Raw genomic sequence first — 26,876 nt, 5'->3', positions numbered from 1 at the left:
GAAGGAAGGGAAGGGCGGAGGGGGAGAGAGAAAGAAAGGGAGGGAGAGAAGAAGAGAGAGAAAAAGAGGGATGGAGGGGGGAAGAGAGAGAGGAAGGGAAGGGGGGCCAGGTGGTGGCACACCTGGTTGAGCACATGTGTTACAAATGCACAAGGACCCAGGTTCAAGCCCCCGGTCCCCACCTGCAAGAGGAAAGCTTCACAAGTGGTAAAGCAGCACTGCAGGTCTCTCTCTCTCTCTCTCTCTCTCTCTCTCTGTCATCCCCTTCCCTTCGATTTCTGGCTGCCTCTATCCAATAAGTAAATAAAGGTAATAATAATAATAAACATATATTTAAAAGAGGGGGGAGAAAGGGAGAGAGAGGAAGGGAGGGACAGATGAAGGGAGAAAGAGGAAGGGAGGGATGAGGAAGAGAGAAAAAAGGAGGAATGCAGGGGGCAGAGAGAGAGGGCTAGAAAGAGGGGGAGGGAGGGAGGGGGATAGGAGAGATAGATAAATGATAGATAGATAGATAGATAGATGATAAATGAATTATAAGTAGATAGATGGATGATAGATAGAAGATAGATAGATGGGAATCGGGCGGCAGCACAGCGGGTTAAGCGCACTTGGCGCAAAGCGCAAGGACCGGTGGAAGGATCCCAGTTCGAGCCCCCGGCTCCCCACCTGCAGGAGAGTCGCTTCCCAGGCAGTGAAGCAGGTCTGCAGGTGTCTGTCTTTCTCTCTCCCTCTCTGTCTTCCCCTCCTCTCTCCATTTCTCTCTGTCCTAGCCAACAACGACGACGTCAACAACAACAACAATAAGAACAACAATGGCAATGAAAGGGAATAAATAAATCCTCTCTGTCTTCCCCTCCTCTCTCCATGTCTCTCTCCTATCCAACAACGATGACATCAATAACAACAACAATAACTACAACAATAAAACAACAAGGGCAACAAAAGGGAAAATAAATTTTAAAAAAGAAGAAGATAGATGGGTAGATATCTAGATTATAGATGGATGACAGGTAGATGGATGATAGATAGGTAGGTAGGTAGGTAGGTAGGTAGATAGATAGATAGATAGATGATTGATAGATAGATAGATAGATAGATAGATAGAGTGGCAGGCCCTGCTCAGCTCTGGCATAAGGGGATGTCTGGGACTGAACCTGCAGCCTCTGGGACCTCACTGTGTGAGGCCAGAGCTCTGGCAGACTGAGCTGGCCCCTAGCCAGTCCTTGCTTGGTTGTTCTCCACCTGAGGCTTTGTTCCCTGGAAATTCTACAGTTTGACAATTGGCTGATGGCTCATTGCAAATCTCTCAGACTGATTCTTGGGGGCTGGGGGGGGGGGGGCACAGAGGATAAAGTGCTGGGCTCTCAGACATGAGGCTGGGCAGTGGCACACCTGGTTAAGGGCACACACTACAGTGTGCAAGTACCCGGGTTCAAGCCCCCGGTGCCCACCTGAAGGGAGGAAGCTTCACGAGCGATGGAGCAGGGTTGTAGGTGTCTCTCTGGCTCTATCTCCCCCTTCCTTCTAGATTTCTCTCTGTCTCTAATCTCTTTAAACACATTTCTTTCTGAGGGAGAGAGAAGTACAGCCTCCCACTGCCACATGCGATGCTGGGGATTGAACTGGAAGCCTCATGTTTGACTCTTAAGACCTGATCCATTGTTCTTCCTCCTGGAGCTAGATTATTTTGAAATATTTTATTTTCATTTTATTTATTTATTATTGGATAGAGACAGAGAGAAATTGAGAGGGGAGGGGGAAGGAGAGAGGGAGAGAAACACCTACAGCCCTGCTTCACCACTTGTGAAGCTTTCCCCCTACAGGCAGGGACCAGGGGCTTGAACCTGGGTCCTTGCGCACTGTAATGTGTGTGCTTAACCAGGTGCAACACCACCTGGACCGCCCCCCCTTTTTTAACAGAGCACTGCTCAGCTCTGACTTATGATGGTGCAGGGGATTGAACCTGGGATGTCAGAGCCTCAGGCAGGAGAGGTGCTTTGCATAACCATTATTCTATCTACATCCCCCACGGTGAGAGGTGAGATCCCTGGCATCTCGTGTGCCAGAGTGATGGTCTAGTTTCTCATGAATAAGCAAATAAATAAATAAAGCCCATGGAGATAGGCTGGGGGGCACTGGGGATAAATAGATAAATATTTATCAGATTTAAAATGACGGTGACGTGGGTGGGGATGGGGCGGTGCCGTGGCCAAAGCTCTGGACTTTCCAGCATAAGGTCCGAGTTTGATCTCTGGTACCACTTAGTCCACCCCGACTGCTCCGTCCCCAAGGGCAGGGACTTCTGTCCGGCCAGCTCCTTCCTGCCTCCTCTCTGTCACCCCACAGCGAGATGCCAGAGACTCCCTCTACCCCCATCCCCCCGCACCTCCGGGATGCCAGTCCTCCTGTCTGCTTCCTGGGAAAACAGAAAGAAGTATTGTGGGAGCCCGACTTTTGAAACTGGATTTTGAGGTATGAGAAGGAGTTTACCAGAGAAGGGAAGAGTGTGGAAGGTTTGGCGGGCCTTTCTGCTGGAAGAGGATGTTCCAGACAGAGGGAACAACCCCTGCAAAGGTACAGAGGCCGCACTGGCTTTGGAGCAGCAGCCAATGGGCAACCGGGTGGGGTGGTGGAGGAGAAAGGCAGAGACTAACTGGCATCTTCACTGGAACCTGGGGGCTCTGGGGAAGTATGGGGGGAAGGGCTCCGCTCACATCACAGCTACCGATGAGTCTGGCGAGGGGCAGAGGACAACAGCCCAGGAGTCCAGCGACGCTTCAGCAAGACCTTGGGAGCACAGGGGGCATCTCAGGGACCCCACTCACCTCTGTCTTTTTAAACTTTGCTCTGAGAGTCTTCATGGCCGGAGCTGTGGGAAGCGTCCCTCAGGTCCCCGGGCCACCTTGGGGAGGACAATGGGGAGAGATGTCAGCTCAGGTCCACCACCCAGTCCCCACCCCATCTCCTCAGTGCTGTGTGGTCCTCTCAAAGCTTCCCTGCCTTCTTCCAGAGAGAGAGAGAGAGAGAGAGAGAAGAGCAACACCCCAGCCCCTCTCCCCTGTGTGTGGGGGTTCCAGGGATTTGAACTCTGTTTTTCAAGCATAGCAAAGTGTGCACTCTACCGGATGAGTCCTCTCCCAGCGCCTCCCTGTTCTCCTAGCCTCCTTCAATCATGCTTCAAGGACAGGGGGAGATAGCATGATGGTTCTGCAAGGAGACTCTCCTGCCTGAGGTTCAATCCCCCACACCACCATCAGCCCTGAGCTGGGCAGGGTTCTCATAAAATAAAATATCATGCTTCAACACCACACACACCCCACTCCCCCAGCTTTCTCCTTTTCCTGTTTCTGGACTGACTGGGGCTTTGCACACACCAATTCACGGCTCTGAACTGGGAAACTTTTTTTTTTTTTTCGACAGATAGGCAGAGGAAGAGGGGGAGACGCCACAGTATTGAAGTCTCCCCAGGGCTATTCTCCATCCTCCCCTAGTCTACTTGTCTACCCTTGATTTGTTGAACTGCCAATCCATCCACTTGCCCATCTAGTCACCGTTATTCATTCTTCTTTCCAGTCATCTGTCCATCCGTCCACCCAGCCACTCATCCATCTACTCATCCTCTCATCCACCCATCAATCCACACCCCCATTCACCCACCCATCCACCATTCACTCATATGTCCATCCATCCTTTCATCCATCCATCCATCCATCCATCCATCCACTCATCCTCCCCTCCACTAACCAATACACCCGTTTATACTCACCCCCCATCCCTAGCCTTCCCCCTCCCCCACAAAGGATTCAATCACACCTGGCAGAGTGTAACAGGACACCCCAGAGGAGCCCACAGGTTGACTGGGGGGGGGTGTCGGTAGGCTTGGGGTTGGGGGAGCGCAGGTGCTCCGTCTGGAGCCACTTCCGGGAGAGAGGTGGCACAGGGGCAGGGCCCAGGCGGTGGGGGGGGTGGGGGGGGTGGGGGGAGCTTATTGAAGGCAGTGGCAGGAAAAGAGGGGTGACACCCGGGAAGTGGTGTGTGTGTGTCCACCCATGTGGTGCCCGACACTTGGGTGCCTGGGTGGCCCCTCTGAGTGGCTGGGACCCCTCCCCTGCCTCTCCTCCCCCACCCCATGTCAGGGCTTGGAGGAAAGAGGGGCTTCCAGCCTGGGCTTCCTCTTGCTCTGGCCTCTCCTCCTACCTCCCCGGCTCCAGCAAGCCCAGCCCGGCACCAGTGCCCACTGGCAGCTCCAGTTACCCGTCCCAGCTGGGCCGTTGCGTCGTGCGCTCAGCCGGACAGACACCCGATCGCCTCTGAGTTGAGCAGGGCGGCTGCCCCAGGGGGCCAGGGATGCGCCCAGGTGGGGTGGGGGGAGGAGACAGGCTGGCAGCGGGGCTGCCGGTTGGCGGACTGGACGGGGCTCCTGGCGGGAAGACACCCAGGCTCTCCCCTCTCCTCACCCGAGACCCAGCTCAGTTTCTGGAATGTGCCACCCCTGCTACCTCCCATCCCGGCCTGTGCACTTGCTGTCCTCTCCGCCAGGGGCACTAATGCTGGACTCCAAGTCACTCCAGACTCCCTCAGGCTTGTCCTTTTGGTTTTGCTGCAGGGCCCCTTTCTCCAGGAAGCCTTACTGGATGTCTCCAGGTAGGGCCAGGTGTCTCCTGGACTCAGCCCTGGTTGCTCCGCAATCACATGCAATCACCGTGGGTCCGACACCTGTGCTCTGTATCTGTCACAAGGTGACACTTTCGTTGGCCACGGGGCCCCCAGCAGGTGACCAGGACGTGTTTTTCCAGGGAGTCCTGCAGCCCCCCACCGCCACCCTCGCCGCAGTGACCTTGCAAAGCGTTTCTCCAACTTATCTGACTGTGACAATTCCCACCCGCGTGAGCAATGGTCAGCCAAACTTGAAATGGGGTTCTTGGCTCTTTTCAAGGACCCTCCCCCCCCAAAATGAGCCCTTTCCTTCGTGCACCTGAACTGTGCTTCGTGCAATTGTGGAAACGTCCAGAAGGTGCAGCAGAGAGCCCCAGGATTGGAGGCAGGGGTCGAGGTCCCAGCTCCCATTTTGTTCCCAAGGCCTACGGAGTCAAGTGGGGATGTGTATGTTTATGTGTGTGTGTGGGGGGTGTCATTCAGATTTGCAAAACACATGGAAACCATGACCTGAGCGCCTCGTGGTGCTGGGGGCTTTTGGCATCTGGCCACCCCTCGGCCACCCCGTCCCTCCACTCTGAACTGAAAGCCGGAAACGCCGCTATTTGCCAGCAGTTAAGATGGCGCTCGCAGCGTCCGCGCACGCGCTCTGGGTAACGTGTGGGACCGGCCAGGAACGCGGCTCCGCCTCCCTCGAGTCCCGTCCCTCAATTTCCGGCGGAAGTGGCCACAACAACAGAAACTTTATTGTCCGCGTCTGGGCCGCTTAGGATGTCGGTCAATTATGCGGCGGGGCTTTCGCCGTACGCGGACAAGGGCAAGTGCGGCCTCCCGGAGGTGAGTCTAGTTGGGACATCGGGGTGTGGGGTGGTTCCCCGGCGATCGCCTCCTACACCCACCCGGGGCCGAGGGTGGGGGTGTTCGGGGCCCGGCGGCTGCGGGGCATTGTGGGAATATCTGGCAGTATCCAAGTGGGATAGGCTGGCCAGGAAGGGGGGCACCCGGGGACCCCTTCACGCCCATGCTAGGGACCCCCCCCGCCTGCCGGGACAAAGAGGGGCACAGCCTGTAGTGGGGGTGCAGGAGGGCGGTGCTAGGAGGGAACTTGGTATTGCAGACCAAAAAGTTTGTGTGTGGGGGGGGTGCAAAGAGGGACACTTGCAGGACCAAGGGAGCTGGACAGCTGGCTCTTGATCCTGGAGGGGGTGGAGAAAGAGCTGGGTGAACGGAAGCAGGTATTATCAGAAAGACACCCACCCCAATGGGGGAATCCCCCCTCCCCCAAAAAACAAAGACTGTCTGGTGCTGCCCTGGGGGCAGGGGATGGCCAAGGTGGATAATAAATTAGATTGAGTTGAACTGCCCATTTGATAAAAATCAGTCTGGAAACAAGATGACCTCAGTGATGCCAACCCGCCATCCCAATTTTCCAGACGGCCACTCCCCTTTGACATCACGCCGAATAGTTGGGACCTAAGAGCTTTGTTTTCCGAAGCTCCTTGATCTAGAAATGGTTAGAATTATGAGATGGGGGAAGATGTTGGGGGCCTGCACCCCCCTCCCTGATGCCCCCAATCCAGTGCCTGGCTCTCCAGCCCTCTCTCTGATCCACCTGTATATAAAAAGCTGACACTCCTGAATAATGGTTATGCAAAGAGATTCTCTTGCCTGAGGCTTCAAGGTCCCAGGTTCAAACCCCAGGACCACCATCAGCCAGAGATGAGCAGGGTTCTCATTAAGAGAAGCAGAGAAAAAAAAGAGAGAAAGAAGAAGCTCCCCTTTCCACCAGTTTACAGAAGGGAAGAGACCCCCCCCCCAAGTCCTCACAGCGGATGGAGGGGATTGAGGGGCCCACTGACCAGTCCCACAGAAAGCCACATTCCACCACATTAACGTTTGCATCAAGGACAGCTTGACAGTGCGGTCCAAGCCAGGCCTCTCTCTTAGCCCAGACCGGACACATTTTATTTTCAAAGGGAGACATTAACAAAACCGTAGGATAGGAGGGATACAACCCCACACAATTCCCACCACCGGATCGCCCTATCCCTTCCCCTCCCCTGATAGCTTTCCCATTCTCTATCCCTCTGGGAGGATGGACCCAAGGTCATTGTGGGGTACAGAAGGTGGAAGGTCTGGCTTCTGGAATTGCTTCCCCGCTGACTCCTCTCTTGTGCCTGGGCCCCCCAGATCTTCGACCCCCCGGAAGAGCTGGAGCGGAAGGTGTGGGAGCTGGCACAGCTGGTCTGGCACTCCTCCAATGTGGTGTTCCACACGGGCGCCGGCATCAGCACTGCCTCGGGCATCCCTGACTTCAGGTCTGTGGGCTTGCAGGGGCCCCCCGGGGTTGAGGGCACAGGCTGGACCACTCACCTTCAAAAGCATATCCCTTTAAATCACATGCCCGCCTGCCCCCCCAGGTACATCCCATTGAGCAGAGGTGGGTTCCCTGACCTTACTGACTGCAAGGGTCGCTGGGAAATGTAGTTTTCTTTCTAAGCTCTGTGCATGACGATTGGCCAGAACAGTGTCACCTGACCAGAGCTGGCTATCGGGAATGCTGGGAAATGTAGAATGTAGTCATGTGTGTAGTCCCCTCCTCTCCCCCCCCACCCCCGACCTTCGTGACTCGGTGGGAAGTGTCTCTGAACCTCGGACTGCAAGGAACACTGGGAAATGTAGGCCTTGGGGGGGCTCAGTCTGTGCGGCTATTAGTCACCACTAGCTGCGAGAGATGCTGGGAAATGTAGTCTCTTGCTTGGGCTCACTTTGCCGGCTCTGGTCTCTCTGTCTCTCCGTCTCTGCTTTTCGTTGTCTTCCTGTCTTTCTCTGAGCCTTACCCCACCTGTTTCAAACTCTCTCTCCGTTTCTACTTCTCTACACGCCTCTTGTCTCTCTGCCTTTTATTCTGTCTCTGCCTGTGACTCTCTGTCTCTGTCTTCGCCTCTCTCCCTGCCCTCCCCCTTCAGGGGCCCCCGTGGCGTGTGGACGATGGCGGAGCAGGGCCTGACACCCACCTTCGACACCACCTTCGAGAGCGCAGGGCCCTCGCAGACCCACATGGCTCTGGTGCAGCTGGAGCGCGTGGGCCTCCTGCATTTCCTGGTCAGCCAGAATGTGGACGGACTACACGTGCGCTCCGGCTTCCCCAGGTATCGCTGCCCTGCCCAGCCTCAGTTTCCCCCTGGGCCGACATGGCAAAGCATCTAGGTAACCAGGGAAGGCACTAAGCACTTACTCGGACTTTGCAAGCCAGACTGACCCTGCCCTTGTCACATCCTCTGGGACACTTCTGGAGAGCTGGAGTCCCCTTTGTGCTTGCATGGAGGACTTCCTGGGGGAGGAGGGCGTGGAGTCAGGGCGCAAAGCTTAGTGGACGGCCCCTCCAAGCCTCTGTCTTCTCCTCCTCCCCCAGGGACAAGCTGGCAGAGCTTCACGGAAACATGTTTGTGGAAGAATGTGTCCGGTGTAGGACGTGAGTGCTAGGGGGTGGATGGAGGTGCGGGCTGCAGGTGCGGGCTGCAGGCAGGCAGGTGCGGGCTCCACTTCCCAGGTAGGGACGCTCCACCAAAGGGCCTAGCAGAGTTACCTCTGAGATCGGAAGGTCTGGGGTGCAGGACTGAGCGGAGGCGGGTCTTTCTTTGGCCGAGGTGAGAGACAACCACAGCCCAGAGCTTAGAAGCACATCTGGGCCCAGCGGTGACACCCAGGACCCACACGGGAGAGAGGCCCCCGGCTCCATCAGCAAGCCCCCAGCCACCACCGGAGAGCCCCTGCAGGGTGGAATCTTCAGGAGTGGTGGAGTGGCACTGTGGTATCTCTCCCCTCTGTCTCTGCCTCTCTGCCTCCCATCCTCCATCTTTTAAAATATCTTAAACAGGGGAGTAGGGCAGTAGCACAACAGGTTAAGTGCAGGTGGCGTGAAGTGCAAGGACCAGTGTAAGGATCCCGGTTCGAACCCCCCCCCCCACTCCCCACCTGCAGAAGAGTAGCTTCACAAGCGGTGAAGCAGGTCTGCAGGTTATCTATCTTTCTCCCCCCATCTCTGTCTTTCCCTCCTCTCTCCATTTTTCTCTGTTGACATCAATAACAACGACAACATCAATAACAATAGTAACTTACAAAAGGGAATAAATAAATATTTTGTTAATTTAAAAAAATTTTTTTTAAAGTGCTAGAAAGATAACATCATAGTCCTGCAAAAAGACTCTACTGCCTGTGACTCAGAGGTCCCAGGTTCAGTCCCCAGCACCACAATAGACTTAATCTCTTTTTCTTATTATTAAATTAAAAATTTTTTTTTACCAGAACACTGCTCAGTTCTGGCTTATGGTGGTGCTGGGGATTGAACCTCGGACCTCAGAGCCTCAGGCTTGAAAGGCTTTTTGCATAACCTTTATGCTGTCTCCCTAGCCCAGATTGTCTTTTAATATATGCAATCATACTATGAACCCATTGTATTTGGTTTTTTAGTTAGTTTTTTTTGGGGGGGGACGACAAAGACAAATTGGGGGGGAAGTGGAGACAGTGAGACACCTGCAGCCCTGCTTTGCCACTTGTGATGCTTTCCTCCTGCAGGGGATGACCAGGGGCATGAACCCAGGTCCTTGCACACTGTGGTGTGAGTGCTTAACCAGCCCTAACCTGCCCCCTATGCTCAGTGTGGCTGTGTGCCAATAAAGCTTTATTGACCAAAGCAGAAGCTCGGGGCCAGGATCACTGTGTGCACGTCTTCTCTGAGCTGAAGTGGGGGGAGGGTTGAGAGGTGGGGTTCCAACCAGCCCCGCCCCCAGCACCCCTGAAGGGTGAACTGCCAATCATCCGTCCCTGCAAAGGACTGTGGCCTCCCAGGGAGGGGGTCCCCCCATCAGGCTGTGGAGTTGACCTCCGTGCACCCCCACAGGCAGTATGTCCGGGACACGGTGGTGGGCACCATGGGACTCAAGGCCACCGGACGACTGTGCACACAGACGAAAGCCAGGGGACTGCGGGCCTGCCGGTGAGGCCCCTGCGGGAAGAGGGAGAGGGAGGCTGGGGGGGGGGGCTCCAGGCTGAACCCCCACCCCCACTGCGCAGGGGAGAGCTGAGAGACACCATCCTGGACTGGGAGGACGCCCTGCCTGACCGGGACCTCACTCTGGCCGATGAGGCCAGCAGGTCTGCCTCCTTCCCTCCCTTCACCCAAACCCCCAGAGTGAGGCAGAAGTAGGAAACTGGCAGCGGGGGAGAAGGCAGAATCCCCAGCAGCTTCCACCGGAGACAGGGGCCCTGGCACTCAGGCGAGTCGGGGAAGGCTTCCTGAAAGAGGTGGCCATCAGCACCCTACCTGAAGCCTGAATTTCCCCCTCTAAGAATGGCAGCTCCTCCTGCCCTCGGGGGCGGGGCTAGAAGGCCCAGGGGCGAGGCCTTTGTTAACCCCGCCCCCGGGCCCCCAGGAACGCAGACCTGTCCATCACGCTGGGCACCTCCCTGCAAATCCGTCCCAGCGGGAACCTGCCCCTTGCCACCAAGCGCCGTGGGGGCCGCCTGGTCATCGTCAACCTGCAGCGCACCAAGCACGTAGGTGCCAGCCCCGGGGACCCCCCCCCCGCCCTCGGACCCCTGAGCCCCATGCCCTGACCCCCTCCACCTGGCCCCCGCAGGACCGCCACGCTGACCTCCTCATCCACGGCGACGTGGATCTCGTCATGACCCGCCTGCTGGGGCATCTAGGCCTGCCCGTCCCGGTCTGGGGGGGTCCCTGCGTGCTGGACAGGGCGTTGCCCCCCCTGCCCCGCCCGCCCGCCCCCAAGCAGAAGCTCAAGGAGGAGCCCAAACCCCAACCCCAGCACAACGGTTCAAGTCCCCCCAGCCCCAAGAGAGAGTGGCCGGACAGCCCCGCCTCCCAGATCCCTCCCAAAAAAGTCAAGAAGGAGGAAGGGTCTCCCAGCTGACCAGGGGGCTGGGGAGGGCAGAGTGTTTTGTAAAAACTGGGGGTTCTGAGAGCAGGTCTACTCCAGCCCCCCCCCCAACCAGGGCCAGTCTTCCTTTGACTCCAGGGTCTGCAGAGGGGGGCTGGGGCAGAGCACCCCCACTGGACTGACAACCCAATCCTTGACTCAGGGCTGGGGGAGGCAGGGCGAGGCCTGCCCGGGCCTCCAGCCTGCAGAGGAACTGCCCCCCCTTCCCCTCACACCCACACCCCCAAGCTGCCTTCACAGGCCCCCCCAGGACACATGGGGGCCCCTTCTGGAACCAGACCTCATCTCGGGGAACACGAGAGGCTCGTACTGCCTTTCGGGCTCCCAGCTTCCAGACACATCTCCAATGCAATAAACACACAACTTCTGGTGGCCAAGTGTGTTCTATTATTTTATTATATTGGATAGAGACAAATTGAGAAGGGATGGGGAGAGAGACAGACTCCTGCAGCCCTGCGCCACCTCTCCTGAAGCTTCCCCCTGCAGGTGGAGAGGGGTCTTGAACTCAGGGTCTTCTTCATGGTAACACGTGCGACCTCAAGCTTGAATCCACCGGCCTGCCTCCTGGGGCACATATATAATTATTTTTATTATTTTAATGAGAGAGAGAGCCCAGGGCCCTGCTCAGCTCTGGCTGGTGGTGGTTCTGGGGATTGAACCTGGAGACTCAGCCTCCCGGCTTGTCAGCTGCCCCCCCTGCACCCCCCCAGTGTGCAGGACCTGGGCTCCAGATGGCCCCGCCTGCCTTCGGTGCCGCTGTCCATGGTGCTGAAGCTACACCAGCCGCCTGCAGAACCGCCCATGCAGCCTGGGGGGACACCCTCCCCCCGCCATCCCCCAACCCTGGTTGGCCCAGCCTCTGTGTCTAGGAGAGGGGGACCCCAGGCCCCTCTTCAGGCCTCCCCCTGCCACGCCTCTGCCTCAGCGCATTCTGCCAAAATATTAAGCCTCAAAGCAGTTTTAGAAAAGGGGAAGACTAAGTGGATCCTCTGTTCCCCTCAGGGCTAGGGTCCCCACAGCCCTCCCTGAGGACGAAGTAGCAGGCAGGGGGAGCCCCTGGGGGTGCTGAAGGCCTGTGCACCCCCCGGATTTGGAAAAAGGATTTCCCCCTAGGCAAAGGGGCCTGGAGTGGGGGTGGGGGTCATGTCCTGGGGGCTAGGTCCTAGGAATGGGGGGAGTCTTCAGCCTCGGGGTGGGGGACTCACAGCTCCCCTGCCACCCCTGCCTCCAGTGCCCCCAGGCCTGAGTCCAGTGCGGGTTCTGGGGAAGCCCAGCCCAGCAGGGCAGGGGTGCCCAGCTCCTCCAGGGAGCCGCCCCCCACCACCAACGTCGAGTTGTCCAGTTCCTCGGAGGAGCCATCTAGCCCAGAGGGGTGCTGGGGTCCCCAGGGTGCTCCGTGGCTGCCTGGAGACTCATCTTGGGGTGTAACCCCCTCGGGCCGGCGTCCTGGGACCTCCGAGCCGGATGTGACTCCAGGGGCCACCCTGGAGGCAGCATCGTTGTGCAAAGTTCTGGAAAAAACTGGGTGGGATCGGGGCGGGGGGCTGGTAAGGGATGGACAGGAGGGCAGTGGGACCCTTCTTAACCATGTCCCCCCGGCTTCACAAGAGCACCCCCTATTCTCCAGAGCCCCATGGGGGGGGACTCATAAAGAGTTTCTCCCGAAGTCCAGCCAGAGGCTTTTTGGGGGGTGGGGGGTATGCCAGCCCTCCTACCTCGTACAGGAGTGAAGTCTCCAGGGTTCTCAGCTTTGCTGGGGGTGAACGGGCCGATGGACGGGAGGACGATGAGGGCAAAGGAGAGAAGCAGGACCTGGGGGAGACGGGGGCAGGTCACCCTGTCCCTGCCCCTCCCCTGTGAGCAGGGAAACAGGCCTAGTAGACTGGGCTCGGCCATCTCTCCTCCCCCACACCCTGTCCCCCCAAGGCTGAGGGCCAGACCCCTAACCCGGAGAGGGGCAAAGTGGGGGGCCCAGGCCAGGACTCACAGCTATGCAGGTGCCCGTCTGGGCTGACTTGCCGGAGGACTGAACCACCAGGGCCTTTAGCCTCTTCAGCTGCTCCAGGAGGGATCTGAGGGGACCAGTGGCCTTGGTGAATCCCCAGCAGACCTCGCTCGGTCTGAACTCACTTCCAGTAGCCCCCACACCCAGGAAGTTTTTCATGACCTGTCCTTTCCCCTCCCTGCCATCCCACTTCCCTCACCCTCTGCTCCATCAGACTCCGACACACCAGTCAGGGCTTGCCCCAGGACCTTTGCACACACTGGGGGGGGGTCTCTCTTCTCTCAGCACCACGCACAGCACCCAGGGGGCCCATGGAGAGTGTGCGGGGCTAGGTGGGGGTCTCTACTCTCTCAACACCATGCACAGCACCCAGGGAGCCCATGGAGGGTGTGCAGGGCTGTGAGGGGGGGTCCTCTACTCTTTCAGCACCATGGACAGCACCCACGGAGCCCCATACACTGTGGCTGTTCCCCACCACACTGGAGGAAGCTTCAGGACTGTGGTGTCTTGGTCTTCCTCTGTCTCTGTCTTTTTCTGTCTGAAAAAGTCACCCTGTAGATGACCTTGGAGGGGGTGCAGTGGTTAGCACACCGGGCTTTCAAGTCTGAGGTCCTGAGCTCCATCCTTGTGCTTTGCACCATGTGCGTTAACCTGCTGCGCTACCACCCGGACCCTGATACAAATATTTTTTAATTGATTCAGGGAGATGACAAGTACATATCAAAGTCTGGGTTCATTCTTTGGATAAATTATAATAGTACTATAACAATAATAGCAATAATAATAATGATAATAATAATAATAAGTGGCTAAATGGTGCCCCTTGAGTGAGAATCATCTGTAGTTCTCAACACATCACAGTCTCAGCTTTTGGCCATGTCCTCCACCAGGGATGCCCTCCCCAAGCACACTTAACTCTTATACATCCTTCAAAACCCCAAGCAAAAATCCCTCCCTCTTCCTCACAATCCTGGTGAATCCTTCTCCTGGTGAATCCTTATCCTGCTGCTCTGTCCAGCCACCACCCATGCTGCCCCCCTACAAAGGCCTCTGTGAGCACCCCGTCCCCCCAACTCACAGGACCCAGCCTGACTCACAGGTTCTGCTTCTCCAGCTGAAGGACCTTCCTCTGCAGCTCCTGGTTCTGGGCCGTACAGGCTGACATGCTAGGGGGAGACAGTACCATGGAGACTCTCAGAATGACCTGCCAGCCTGAACCCCCAGAAAGGGGCAGAACCAGGCCCAGAGCCCCCAGCCTGCCCTGGACCCCAGGGTGTGGGGGCCCCAAGCCATGCCTGCTCAGCTCTGGCTGATGGTGGTGCTGGGGACTGAACCCGGACCTCAGAGCTGCAGGCAGGAGAGTGTCTTTGTGCTGTCTCCCTAGCCCTGCCTCCCCCCCCTCTTTTTAAATTTCTTTATTGGGGGATTAATGTTTTACATCCTACATTCGACAGTAAACACAATAGTCTGTACATGCATAACATTTCTCAGTTTTCCACATAACAATACAACCTCCACTAGGTCCTCTGTCGTCCTTTCTGGACCTGTGCTCTTACTCCTCCTTTCTCTTGTTGATTTCTAAGAGCTCTTTACATATGTAGGGTCTTTTTTATTATATATATATATATCACAGCACTGCTCAGCTCCAGCTGGTGGAGCTATGGATTGAACCTGGGACCTCAGAGCCTCAGGCAGGAGAGCCCCAAACCTTACTGGCGCCAGTTGAAACCATGTGCCATGGACAGCACCAGGAGAAAGGAGCTCCTTGAATGATCTCTGCTCTCTCCCCCACCCCCGCTATATGGGGTTTCCCCCAGCCCAGCTGGAACCCAGGGCCCCGACCTCACCGAATCTCCAATCCATCGATATATTCCTTCTTCTTCTTCCGGCTCTCTTGTGCCGACTGCTTGTTCCGGATTTTCCGGCGGATCTTTTTTAGGACCCGCTCCTCAAACTGCCAGAGAGACAAGGAGCAGGCTGCGAGGGGCTGGGGCGGGGGGACTGGGGGCTACTCTGTGCCCTGCACCCCACAAATTCACCCCACCCTGTTCCCGCGGGTGCCGGGCACCCAGGGGTGGGGGTGGCTTCAGGCCCCTTGGGGCCTGGTGCTTGGTGCCAGCCCCTCATTCATAACCGGGCGTCCCCTGCTGGCCGCTTTTGGGAACAGCGCCTTAGCCAGAACCTTCCTGACTCCAGGTTCAAGTCAGGGACTAGAAACAGAAGTGGGCTCCGGGGGACAGGGTCTTGGGGGGGTCCATGTTCAGGTAGAAACCTCCCCCCAATTCCAGATCCTCGGCCCCAGCAGGAAAAGAGGTAACAAAATTCAAATCACAACGACGAGGACAATAATAACTACAACAATAAGACTAGTGCAACAAAAGGGAATAAATAAATATTTTTTAAAAAATTCAAATCAGCTCAAAGTGCAGACGAATAGCGCGCAGGGCTTGGGATCCCAGGTGTCCTGGTTCAGCTATCTCTCTCCCCCTCCCCCCGCTCTCCACCAGACCTCTGCTCAGCTCTGGCTGATGGTGGTTCTGGGGATTGAACCTGGAACCTCAGAGCCTCTGGTAGGGGAGTCTCTGCAGAACCATCACGCTATCTAACCCCACCCTTTTCATTTTTTTTTTCCTGTCCTCTATCTCTCATTAACAAATATTTTTTAAAAATCTGATTTCTTGGGAGTCGGGCGGTAGCTCAGCAGGTTAAGTGCACGTGGCGCAAAGCACAAGGACCAGCGTAAGGATCCCTGTTCGAGCCCCCAGCTCCCCACCTGCAGGGGAGTCGCTTCCCAGGCGGTGAAGCAGGTCTGCAGGTGTCTGTCTTTCTCTCCCCCTCTCTGTCTTCCCCTCCTCTTTCCATTTCTCTCTGTCCTACCCAACAACAACGACATCAATAACAACAACAACAATAATATAAAAAAGGGCAACAACAGGGAAAATAAATTTTTTAATCTGATTTCCTTATTATGTATGCTCATAGATTTGATCCATTAATTTAGTTTTGCCTTCCAGATTGATAAAGCTATATTAATATGTCAGAATTCTGCTAGTTTCTCATACACACGTGTTTGATCTGTCTTATTTTCATAGCTACCATAAGCACTCAACCACAGAACTTCACCCTTAAATTTCTGCAAACTGGGGGCCAGGCGGTGGCACACTTGGTTAAGCACACATGTTACCATGTGCAAGGACCTGGGTTCGAGCCTCTGCTCCCTACCTGCAGGTGGGGGGAGTTTCATGAGCACTGAAGCAGGGCTCAGGAGTCTCTGTCTCTCTTCCTTTCTATCTCCCCCTCCCCTTTCAGTGTTTCTCTGTCCTATCAAATAAAATAGAAAGAAAAGATTTCAATTAGGTTGGAGAGACAGCATGGTGGTTCTCCTGCCTGAGGCTCTGAGATCCCAGGTTCACTCCCCAGCACCACCATCAGCCAGAGCTGAGCACTACTTTGGCACCTCTCTCTCTCTCTCTCTCTCTCTCTCTCTAATATATATATATATATATATATATATATATATATATATATATATATATAATTGGATAGAGACAGAGAGAAACTGAGAGAGGAGGGAGAGACAGAGAGGGAGAGAGACAGCTGCTTCACCGCCTGTGAAGCTTCCCCCTTGCAGGTGGGGACTGGGAGATTGAACCCTGGTTCCTGTGCACTGTGCCACTGCCTGGCCCCTGGTCTTTTTCTCTCTCTCTTTCGTTAAAATAAAAAATATTTTCAATTAAAATATACCTCTTTCTGGGGCAGGGGTAGATAGCATAATGGTTATGCAAACAGATTCTCATGCCTGAGGCTCCAAAGTCCCAGGTTCAATCCCCTGCACCACCATAAGCCAGAGCTGAGCAGTGCTCTAGTAAAATAAAATAAAATAAGATAAAATAAAATAAAAGTATATATATATATATCTTTGAAAGCAGAATGAGTTAAATAAAAAGATTGATTCTTCTTTTCAGACTAGGGAGATGAGGACCAGCTAGATAGTTCAGCTGAGAGGGAACCTGCTCTGCCACGGGCTCCAGCCCCCAGCACTGCAGCACCAGGGAGCTCGGTGACTTCGGGTCTCTCTGTCTCTGTCTGAAATAGTTGGCATGGAGTGGTGTAGCCATGGTGATGACAGGAAGATCATAAAGAGGGAAGAGAGAAAGAGGGAGGAAGGGAAAGAGAGAGAGGGCAGCAATCTGGCCCACGCAGTGCAGGGCTGGGGGTTAAGGTCAGCACTCCAAATCCGCAAGTCTGCACTCTACTGAACCCTACCGGCCCCCCGGCCCCCTTGCTCATGTGCAAAGTGGCCAGGAGACAGAGACGGAGGGAGAAGGACCCCAGCTCCGGAGTTTCCCCCAGGGCCGAGGTATCTCGCGTGCTGTGCCAGGGCGAAGCAGGCTCTGGCGTCTACCCTCTGGGGGCCACCCAAGATGACTTTGGGGGTGACTCTCAGATGACTTTTGGGGTGACTTTATGACTCTGGGGACAGGCACTGCTAAGCCCAGGAGCCTGAGAGTGGAGAGTGAGCTTGAGTGGAGGGAGGATGGGGTGCAGGGGTGCCCCTCACCTTGGTGAGCGGTAGCTGACTGGGCAGTGTGACGCCTTCCTTGGCCAACAGTTTCTTCTCGTCCTCTGTCAGCACCAGCTCCTGGCTGTGCCCGGCGGAGGGTCGTAGCAGGTGGGGGGCTGCGGGGTGATACTGAGGCTGCTGGAGGAAGGACCCAGAAATGCCACTGGGGGTGGACTGACCAGGGCTGTCCAAGCTGAGGAATCACCCACCCGGCCACTTCCCTCAGCCTCACTTATGTGCAAAGTGGCCAGGAGGAGACAGAGACAGAGGGAGAGATAGCCCAGCCCTGGAGTCCCCCCATGAGGTGCCAGGGTGAAGCAGCGGGTGCCCTCCCTGGTGAGCCAGCTCTTCGGTCCAATCTCTTGTCTCCCTTCCAGTTTTCACCATCACCACCAGCAGCCCAGGAGACAGAAGAGGAATGGGTGTGTCTGTGGGGGAGTTCTTACCGGCTCCCCGCCGCTGCCAGACAGAAGAAGGTCCTTGACTGTGAGGACGGGGCGCGGGGGTGAGTCCAGCAGGTCCGGCCGCTGCTCCGGGTACAGCCCCGAGGTCCACAGTCCTGTCCGGGGCCGATGGAGACAAAGGGGGTTCAGGAGTGGGCCACTCCCTCTCCCCACAGCCTCCACTGTCCACCTCCCATGAGGGATGAAGACGGGGGACCCCGTTTGTGCTGAGGACTTTGGGCTTGAGCTCTGGGTCTAAGGGCTCAGCCCTGCCTGCTGCCTCAGTTTCCCCTCAATGAGAATGGAATCTTCATCAGAAGCTTGCTCAGAGGTCTGGGGGTATGTCTGTAGGCCAGTGGGAGCTTCTCCGTCTATGGTGGGGTTCAAGGGTGGGGGCCCAGACTCAGATGAGCCAGCTCTGGGTCCTTCATGCCTGGCGGTTCTCACGCTGAGACCCAAATGCTGTGTGACCTGGGGTGAGTGTCCACCCCTGTCTCGTCTGAGAGTGAGGTGTGTGTGGGGGGCCCTGGCAGGACTCACCCAGGTCGATAGCCACGGAGGTCTCCGGCATCTGGGCCATGGGCCCCAGGGACCCCAAGGGGCAGGGAGCCCCGGGACTGAGGGCAAGGCCGGGTGTGTCCTGGGGGTCAGAGTGCAGGTCCTCTGAAACACCGCTGTCGCTGCCCGCAGGGGACGAGGCCGGGGAGCCGGGCACCAGCAAGGAGCTGAGCAAGTCCTCGGACCCTGGGCCGGGGAGGGCCTGTGGGAGGCAGTGGGGGCTAAAGGGCGCTCTGACCTCACAGTTCTGGGAGGCATGAGGGGGCCCCAGGGCTGGGCTCGGGGCCTCACCTGGCCCTCGCCGGGGTCCCACTCCTTGCCCAGCTCCACGTGCCTCAGGATGCCATCCTGCTGGTCGAAGAGGAGATCCAAGAGCTCCAAGCTGCCCAGGGGGGGCCCAGGGCAGGGGGGCGAGGCCATCTGGGCAGAGACAAAGGGCAGGGTCAGCGGGCCCCAGCACCCCCCGGGCCATGAGCCCCGTCCCCCATCCCCCCCACCACCAAGAAATGAGAGAGAGAGATAGGGAGAGAGAGAAAGGGAGAGAGAGAAAGGGACAGACAGGTAAGGAGAGATAGGGAGAGAGAGAAAGGGACAGACAGGTAAGAGACAGCTCACTCCATAGAACACACCCGTCACTGTGGCAAGAACGAGTTCGAAGCCCCCGCCCCCACCTACACAGGGGAAGCTTCACCAGTGGTGGGGCAGAGCTGCAGAGGTTTGTCTCTCATTATCTCCCTCTCCCTATCTCTGCTCCACTAACTAAAAAAGGAAAAAGAATAAGGCCGCCAGGAGGGGTGGAATCGTGCAGGCATGGAGCCCCAGTGGCGCTAAAAATCCTGGTGGTGGTTAAATTAATAATAATAATAATAATAATGGTATTCCCACAAGAGGACCCAGGGAAAAGTAAAAAGAAATTAAATTAAATTTAAAAATTGGGTCCCAGGTTCAAGCCCCAGTAAATGTGTAGGTTTTTTTGTTTGTTTTTTTGCCTCCAGGGGCTTGGTGCCTGAACTACAAATCTACTGCTCCTGGAGGCCATTTTTTCCCTTTTGTTACCTTTGTTTATTGTTGTTGTTATTATTACTGCTGTTATTGCTGTCATTGCTGGATAGGACAGAGTGAAGTGGAGAGAGGAAGGGAAGCCAGAGAACGGGAGAGAAAGACACCTGCAGACCTGCTTCACCACTTGTGACGGGGGGGAAGCCAGGGGCTTGAACTGGGATCCTTAAGCTGGTCCTTGCGCTTTGCGCCATGTGTGCTTAACCTGCTGCGCTACCGCCTGCCCCCCCCCCTCTTTTCTTTTTCTTTTAAAGAGAGAAGGAAAGAGTTAGATGAAAGTAAACCGGTCTGGACAACTCCCCAGAATCTCCTGGCCTGCTCTCTCTCTTGAACCCACAATATGTCTCATGTGTCCCCGGCTGCCCCAGTGGGAAGTGGGACAGGGTGGGGGTCCTGGAATGAAACCACGACCCCCCCCCCCACTGGTTGGACTGTCCTGGGTGCAACTCTTCCATCAGTGCAGTGGGGGTTTGGAGTCCAACCTTGGGGTTCGGGGGGCTTGGACCGGCTGCCCATTAGCGCCCCTCACCCCATTCCCGGGTCCTACCTGCTGGGACGGACTTACCTCTCAGGCTGCCCAAATCCCCATCCAACAAGCCAGGCAACCTTCTGAATCTCTGGTGCTCTGGGGCCACCCCAAAAGATGCTGGGATAGTGGTTCAGGGCTCCCAGCCTCCCCAGGGCCCCGATTGGGGAGCAGGACAGACTGACAGGCTGAAGGCCCAGTGAGGACAGGGCTGGGGTGGGGTGGGGAGACCGTTATCTATGTTTTGTGCTGTTTCCAGCCGCCGGGGGCAAAGGGCAAAGTCTGGGGCCTCAGCCCTTCCTGACCTCTCCCCTACTTTCCCCGATTCACCACCACCAAAGCCCCGGAACTACTGGGGCTCCAGGGGTCACCAGGCTGCCCTGCCCTGGGAACTGGGGGCTTCGAGAACCAGAAGCTAACCTAACCAGGAGGACAGAGCCCTGGGCCTCCCCGGACAAGCAGAGTCTGAACTTTCTAGAATTTTTTTTTTTTTTTTTTAAATCACCAGAGCCCTGTTCAGCTCTGGTTTCTGGTGGAGCAGGGGGATTGAACCTGGGACTTTGGAACCTCAGGCATGAGAGTCTCTTTGCATAACCATGATGCTCTCTGCTCCGCCCTTCTTTTCTTCTCTTTTAAAAATGTATCTTATTGCTCACATGTGAGAGAGAGGACCTCATGAGGGACATGAGGAGAGAGAGGGGTGGGGGGAGAAGGGGCCGAGAGCATTGCTCTTTTTTAATATTTCTATTTATTTATTTATTGGTTAGAGTCAGAGAAATTGAGAGGGGAGGGGAAGCTAGAGAGGGAGAGAGACAGAGAGACACCTGCAGCCCTGCTTAATGATTCGTGACTCTTCCCCCTGCAGGTGGGGACTAGGGGCTCGAACCTGGGTCCTTGCTCACTGTGATGTGTGTGCTCTACGAGGGGCATCACCGGAGCACCATTCAAGTACACGTGGGATAGGGAACCAGGAGCTTCAGGCTGACAAGTCTTGTGCTTTGCCTTTGGGGTTAGCACAGTGATCAAAGCGTCAGACACGAGGTCCAGAGTTCCATCCCCAACTCACATGTGCCAGAGAGGCACTCTGCTTCTCTCTCTCTCTCTCTCTCTTCCTCTTTCACTAAGGGACCAATAGTAAACCTAATCACCCATCATTACTTCCTCCCCCACCAAAAAGGAGGGGGAGAGTCGATACAGTGCCAGAAATTGAACCCAGGGTCTGGGTTCTACCCACTGGGCTCTCCTATCAGTCAGTGAGGCAATACAATTGTATAACGCCACACCCATTCCTGCCCCAGGGCCTTTGCACTTGCTCCCCTCCTCTGGGACTGGACCTACCCTTCACCCACACCTCTGTCTGCCACTGTGCTCAATTCCGGTGAACACCATAGACACCCTAGATTAGACAGATGTAGAGAGAGAGAGGAGACCTCTGCTAGTCCTTCTCCAGCCCCATGATGCTCCCTGGGTGCTGTGCAGAGTGCTGAGAGAGGAGACACCCCACAGCCCTGCCCACCCTCCATGGGGCTCCCCGGGTGCTGTGCATGGTGCTGAGAGAGGAGAGACCCCCACAGCCCTGCCCACCCTCCATGGGGCTCCCTGGGTGCTGTCCATGGTGCTGAGAGAGGAGAGACCCCCACAGCCCTGCCCACCCTCCATGGGCTCCCTGGGTGCTGTGCCTGGTGCTGAGAGAGGAGAGACCCCACAGCCCTGCCCCACACCCCAGCCCCAGGCTCCCTAGGTGCTGTGCCTGCAGGGGTGGACATCCAGCTGGGGGTCCCTCAGCATGCTGATGTGGATTGGGTGGGGAAGGGAGGGTGCTCCATGGCGCCTGCCTGAACAGAGAACAAGATGCCCCAAGACCCCCAACTGCGCAGAGAAGGGGTTTCTGGAACCCTCGATTGTCCGCCCCCACCCCTGGAGATCTGGCAGACAGGGTGCTGTCTGGCCTGGCTCCTGGTCAGGCCCCAATCACAGTGTCAATTCAGCCTCTGCCAGTATCGGTCTCCCAAGCAGATCAGGGAAGGAGGTGAAGTTTGACTTCTGGACTGTGTCTGCCTCCCCCTCCCCCATACACACACACCCCCTGCCTTCCCCTCCATTTATGACCCGGGGACTCTGGTGCCCTGGACCTCTGCCTCCTCCTCTTATCAGATCTGCTGGGAGAAAGGGACTGGTGTCACTCACTACACCTACAGTAGGAAAACGTTGACACTCCCTTCCCAAGGCACACGTGTGTGCGTGCGTGTTTGCGCGCTTGTGGACCTGGGGACCTCACTCATGCATGATCTCACTGCCTCCCCGCCAGACCAAGAGAAAGACAGATCACAGGACAGAGCAGGAGTTTCCTCTGGTGCTATAACAGGTTCCATGTGGTGCCAGGGGCTAGACCAGGGCCCAGTGCATGGCAAGGGAAATGCTTTACCCTGTTTCCAGTATATTTGTGGAGGCTGAGAGGTAGCACACCGGGTTAAATGCACATAGTGTGAAGCGCAAGGACCAGCTTAAGGATCCCCGTTCGAGCCCCTGGCTCCCCACCTGCAGAGGAGTCGCTTCACAGGTGGTGAAGCAGGTCTGCAGGTGCTTCTCTCCTCCTCTCTGTCTTCCCCTCCTCTCTTGATTTCTCTCTGTCTTATCCAGCAATAACAACAATAATAATGATGACAACAACGGTAACAACAGGGCAACAAAAATGGGAAAAATGGCCTCCAGGAGCATTGGATTCGTAGTGTAGGCACCGAGCCCCAACAATAACCCTGGAGGTAAATGAATGAATGAATGAATGAATGAATGAATGAATGAATGGGATCTGCCAGGAGCAGTGGAGCCATGCAGGCAGGCACAAGGCACCACCAGTGAAACCCTGACAGAATATAATAATAATAATAATAATAATAATAACAGTAGTAATATAATAATAGCAGTAGTAATATAATAATAGCAAGGATAGTACTTGCTCCCTGGTATTTCTGTCCTGTCAGGCCGCCCTGGTCTGCAATCCTGCCCCAATCACAACAGCCCCTGCCCCATTGCCTGTTTCCTTCTCTGGGAAGCAAGCAGCCATCTGCCCAGCCATCCGCAGGCACCTTGGGGACACCCCTGCTCTGTCCCCTCCCACTGGCTAGGCCCTTTGGTCACAAGGAGGGTCCTCCAGAGGGACAGGACACAGACAGGATGAGGACAGAGGGGCTAATCTGGGGGCGGTGACTCAGGCTGTGAGTCAGCCTCTGGGGCCGCTCCCAGGTCCCCAAGCCAGAGAGAGGCTGGTCCCTGGTCCCTTGTCCCGGTCAGGTCACCACCCCATTCCTGGGGCTGTTTCTCCCCAGTGTGGTCAGTTCTGGTGGGAAGGGACTCCTCCTCCCTCCTGGGCCCTCCCTTGGGGCTGAGCCAGGCCAGCAGTGACTAAAAACCTTGTGACGGGTGTGGCAGGGACTCGGGGGCTAGGGGGCAGGGGACTCTGAACTGTCTCTTGGGTAACAACAGCTGATTAGGGCCTAAGCCTCGAGCTGCCTGAAGTCATAGCCCGTGCAGGGCGCCACCTCCCCGTGGTGGGGGAGCCAGGGTCCCCTGAGGGCTTCTGGGGGGAGAGCCAGCTGTGGTCTGAGGCCAGGCTTGAGATTCCCTCCAGAATAGTAAGGGGTGTGAGGCCTGGGAATTCACACCCTCATCTACCCATCCATCTGTCCAACTATTGTCCATCCATCTATCCACCCATCATCCACCCATCCATCCATCGTCCACCCATCCATTTATCCACCTGTCCATCATCTAATCATCCATCTATCCATACATCCATCCATCGTCCATCTGTCCCTCCCTCCATCATTCATCTTTCCATCCATCCATCCATCCATCCATCATCCATCTGTGCACCTGTCCACCCATCCACCCATCCATCATCCACCCATCCGTCTGTCCATCCATCCATCCATCCATCCATCATCCACCCATCCATCCATCATCCATCCCCCCATCCATCATCCATCCATCCATCCATTTGTCCGTCCGTCCATCCATCCATCCATCCACCCATCTATCATCCACCCATCCACCCATCCATCCATCCATCCATCATCCGTGCATGCATCCATCCATCATCTATCCACCTATCCATTATCCAATCATCCATCTATCCATCCATCCATCCATCCATCCATCCATCCATCCATCGTCCATCTGTCCATCCATCCATCCATCATCCACCCATCATCCATCCACCCATCCATCTACACACACACATTCACAGGTACACACATGTACATACGCGCATCCCACGCCCCCCCCCCCCCATGGCCTCTGCTCTACTGCCCACCTGCCCTCGGGCAGACAGACACTGGGGATGCTGCAGAATGAGCTGAGCCCTCTCCCCGCCCCACCAGGAGCCAGAGGCCGGGCAAGACCATTCCCTGTGGCTGGGAATCCACCTGAGTGACCAGGACAGAGTTGGGCGGTGGGCAGGCTTCCCCAGAAGTTGCTCCGGGGAGGCAGGGCAGGGTGAGGGAGGCACGCAGGGAACTGTGTTGCCAACAAGGGAACAGACAGTGCAGAGGCCCAGAGGCAAGAGGGACAGCAAGGTGTGTGTGGAGGGGGGCTGGGGAGACAGCATAGGGGTTGTGCAGAAAGTCACTCCTGCTTGAGGTCCCAGGTTCAGTCCTTAGCACCACCATCAGCCAGAGCTGAACAGGGCTCTGGGAAAGAAGGAGAAGGAGAAAGAGGAGAAAAATAGATATAGGTCCTAATGAGAGAGAGGAGGAGAAGGGGGGGGGGATCAGAGTACATCTGCTGCCGGGGGTTGAACTCAGGACCTCATGCTTGAGAGTCCAGTGCTCTATCCACCATGCCACCTCCCAGGCCACTCATTCTGGATTTTCTGAGGGGGGGGAGGAGACACCCCAACCCCACTCCACCATCCCTGACGCATTCCCTTGGTGCTGTCCATGGTGGCAATAATAATAATTATTGGGAGTCGGGTGGTAGCACAGTGGGCTAAGCGCAGGTGGCACAAAGCGCAAGGACCAGCTTAAGGATCCCGGTTTGAGCCCCCAGCTCCACACCTGCAGTGGGGGGGGGGTCACTTCAGAGGCCGTGAAGCAGGTCTGCAGGTGTCTATCTTTCTCTCACCCTCTGTCTTCCCCTCCTCTCTCCACTTCTCTCTGTCCTATCCAACAACGATGACATCAATAACAACAAAAATAATAACTACAACAATAAAAAGGCAACAAAAGAGAAAATAAATAAATATAAAAAAATTATTATTATTCATAAGAGCAGTAAGGGCAGCCCTCTGGCTCAGGTGATGCCAAGCGTTGAACGTGAGACCTTGTGTCTGAGCGTCCAACGTTCTCACAACTGTGCCCCCTCCCACCCACTTTTTTGTGCTTGACTATCTTCGGGTCCAGAAGCAGAGACGCCTGAGCCATCCCCCAGCTCAGCCAGGACCCGCCGGGACCCCCAGACTCACTTCTGCTCCCTCTGGAGTAACACGCGACTATTGACCAAAAGCTCGGGCCACGGCTTAGCACACGGGCTTAATGTTTAAACCCAGGGGAAAACTTTTTTCTTTGTTTATTTATTTGTTTGTTTCTAGTCTGGGCCTTGTGTGGTGTGTGTGATTTCATCATCAGTCCTGGAGTCTTTCTTTTCTTTTTTTCTTTCTTTCTTTCTTTTTTTTTTTACCAAAGCACTACTCAGCTCTGGCTTATGCTAGTGGGGGGGGGGGATTGAACCTGAGTCCTAGGGGTCTTTTTTTTTCTTCAGAGAGAGAGGAGAGACAGAGACTGCAGCTTGTGAGGTGGTACTATGGGTAGGGAGTTAGACTCTCACCCGTGAGAACCTGAGTTAATCCTCCAGCATCGCATGTAACAGAGGTGGGGGTTCTGGCCCCCCCATTAATAAATATATTTTGTTTTTTGCCTCCAGGGCTATCACTGGGTGCCGACTCTACAAATCTGTTCCTGGTGGCCATTTTTTCCAATTAATTGCATAGGACAGAGAGAAATTGAAAGAGGAGGGGGAGTAGATAGAGAGGGAGAGAGAGGGTGGGGGTATATAGCATAGTGAACCCGGGGTTCGAGTCCCTGCACAGGGGAAGCTTCACAAGTGGTGCAGCAGGACTGCAGGTCTCTCTCTCTCTCTCTCTCTCTCTCTCTCTCTTTTGCCTCCAGGGTGATTTCTGGGGCTTGGTGCCTGCGCTACGAATCCACTGCTCCTAGAAGCCATTTTTCCTCTTTAATTTGTCCTTGTTTATCATCATTGTCATTGTTGTCATTGCTGTCATTGTTGTTGGGTAGGACAGAGAGAAATCGCGAAAGGAGGAGCAGAGAGGGGGAGAGAAAGACACCTGCAGACTTGCTTCACCACTTGTAAACCCCTGTAGGTGGAGAGTCAGGGGCTTGAACCGGGATCCTTCTGCTGGTCCTTGTGCTTTGCGCCATGTGTGCTTAACGAGCGCTTATCCCGCCGCACTACCGCCCGACCGCCTCTCTGTCTCTCTCCAATATCTCCCTTTCCCCTCTCAACTTCTCGCTGTCTCTATCCAATAAGTAATAAATTAATATATTTTTAACTTTTTAAATTAATTATGTTTATTGGATAGAGAAATTGAGAGGGTAGGAAGAGGCAGAGAGGGAGAGAGACAGAGAGACACCTGCAGCCCTGCTTCACCACTCGTGAAGTTTCCCCCTGCAGGTGGGTCCTGGGATCTCAAACCTGGGTCCTCATGCACTGTAACATGTCTCTCAAACAGGTGAGCCATGAGCCATACCCAGCCCCATATATATATATATATATATATATAACTTTTAAAAAGTTTTTAAAAATTTATTTTATTTACTTATATTTATTTTATTATTATTATTTATTTATTCCCTTTTGTTGCCCTTGTTGTTTTATTGTTGTAGTTACTATTGTTGTCATAATTATTGGATAAGACAGAAAGAAATGGAGAGAGGAGGGGGAACACAGACAGGGGGAGAGAAAGACACCTGCAGACCTGCTTCACTGCTTGTGAAGAGACTCCCCTGCAGGTGGGGAGCTGGGGGCTCCAACCGGGATCCTTATGCCGGTCCTTGTGCTTTGCGCCACGTGCGCTTAACCCGCTACGCTG

General features: G+C 55.5%; 3 protein-coding genes across 13 annotated transcripts in view; 1 reads left to right on the top strand and 2 right to left on the bottom strand.

Moving 5' to 3' along the window:
* Positions 1–5,242, bottom strand: part of LOC103115173 (ankyrin repeat domain-containing protein 24) — a 36,404-nt gene extending 31,162 nt beyond the window's left edge. For 2 of the 5 annotated variants that reach the window (XM_060181899.1, XM_060181901.1), the window contains exons 1-2: positions 4,976–5,242; positions 2,826–2,902 (exon numbers count right to left, since the gene is read on the bottom strand). In XM_060181899.1, the coding sequence (XP_060037882.1) occupies positions 2,826–2,861 (36 nt within the window). In that variant the 5' untranslated portion in view covers positions 2,862–2,902; positions 4,976–5,242. Of the gene's footprint in view, positions 1–2,825; positions 2,903–4,197; positions 4,824–4,975 lie in introns of those variants that run through there. The other 3 variants (XM_060181912.1, XM_060181915.1, XM_060181917.1) reach the window with 3 other exon arrangements.
* Positions 5,243–5,379: 137 nt separating this feature from the next.
* On the top strand, positions 5,380–10,993 carry SIRT6 (sirtuin 6). Of its 5 annotated transcripts, none has more exons than XM_007524924.3 (8): positions 5,380–5,493; positions 6,847–6,974; positions 7,626–7,808; positions 8,072–8,131; positions 9,560–9,655; positions 9,733–9,813; positions 10,092–10,215; positions 10,299–10,993. In XM_007524924.3, the coding sequence occupies exons 1-8, from the start codon at positions 5,428–5,430 to the stop codon at positions 10,587–10,589; spliced, it is 1,029 nt and encodes a 342-aa protein (XP_007524986.1). In that variant the 5' UTR covers positions 5,380–5,427; the 3' UTR covers positions 10,590–10,993. The 5 variants fall into 5 exon arrangements, with proteins under 5 accessions (XP_007524986.1, XP_016044437.1, XP_060038021.1 ...); XM_016188951.2 differs by having other exon boundaries at positions 9,733–9,819; positions 10,138–10,215; positions 10,299–10,347; XM_060182037.1 differs by lacking the exon at positions 6,847–6,974 and having other exon boundaries at positions 5,392–5,493.
* Positions 10,994–11,153: 160 nt separating this feature from the next.
* On the bottom strand, positions 11,154–19,944 carry CREB3L3 (cAMP responsive element binding protein 3 like 3). Of its 3 annotated transcripts, none has more exons than XM_016189006.2 (10): positions 19,811–19,943; positions 18,478–18,606; positions 18,169–18,388; positions 17,632–17,744; positions 17,183–17,323; positions 14,469–14,575; positions 13,719–13,787; positions 12,604–12,688; positions 12,332–12,428; positions 11,154–12,137 (listed from the first exon to the last, which is right to left on the bottom strand). In XM_016189006.2, the coding sequence occupies exons 2-10, from the start codon at positions 18,604–18,606 to the stop codon at positions 11,818–11,820; spliced, it is 1,281 nt and encodes a 426-aa protein (XP_016044492.1). In that variant the 5' UTR covers positions 19,811–19,943; the 3' UTR covers positions 11,154–11,817. The 3 variants fall into 3 exon arrangements, with proteins under 3 accessions (XP_016044492.1, XP_007524985.1, XP_060038013.1); XM_007524923.3 differs by having other exon boundaries at positions 17,183–17,320; XM_060182030.1 differs by lacking the exon at positions 18,169–18,388 and having other exon boundaries at positions 17,183–17,348; positions 19,811–19,944.
* Positions 19,945–26,876: the final 6,932 nt, after the last annotated feature.

Source organism: Erinaceus europaeus, chromosome 23 (genome assembly GCF_950295315.1).
Source record: "Erinaceus europaeus chromosome 23, mEriEur2.1, whole genome shotgun sequence".
Taxonomy (NCBI): domain Eukaryota; kingdom Metazoa; phylum Chordata; class Mammalia; order Eulipotyphla; family Erinaceidae; genus Erinaceus; species Erinaceus europaeus.
Note: the sequence above shows the minus strand (reverse complement) of the source record. Positions and strands in the feature narration are given on the sequence as shown.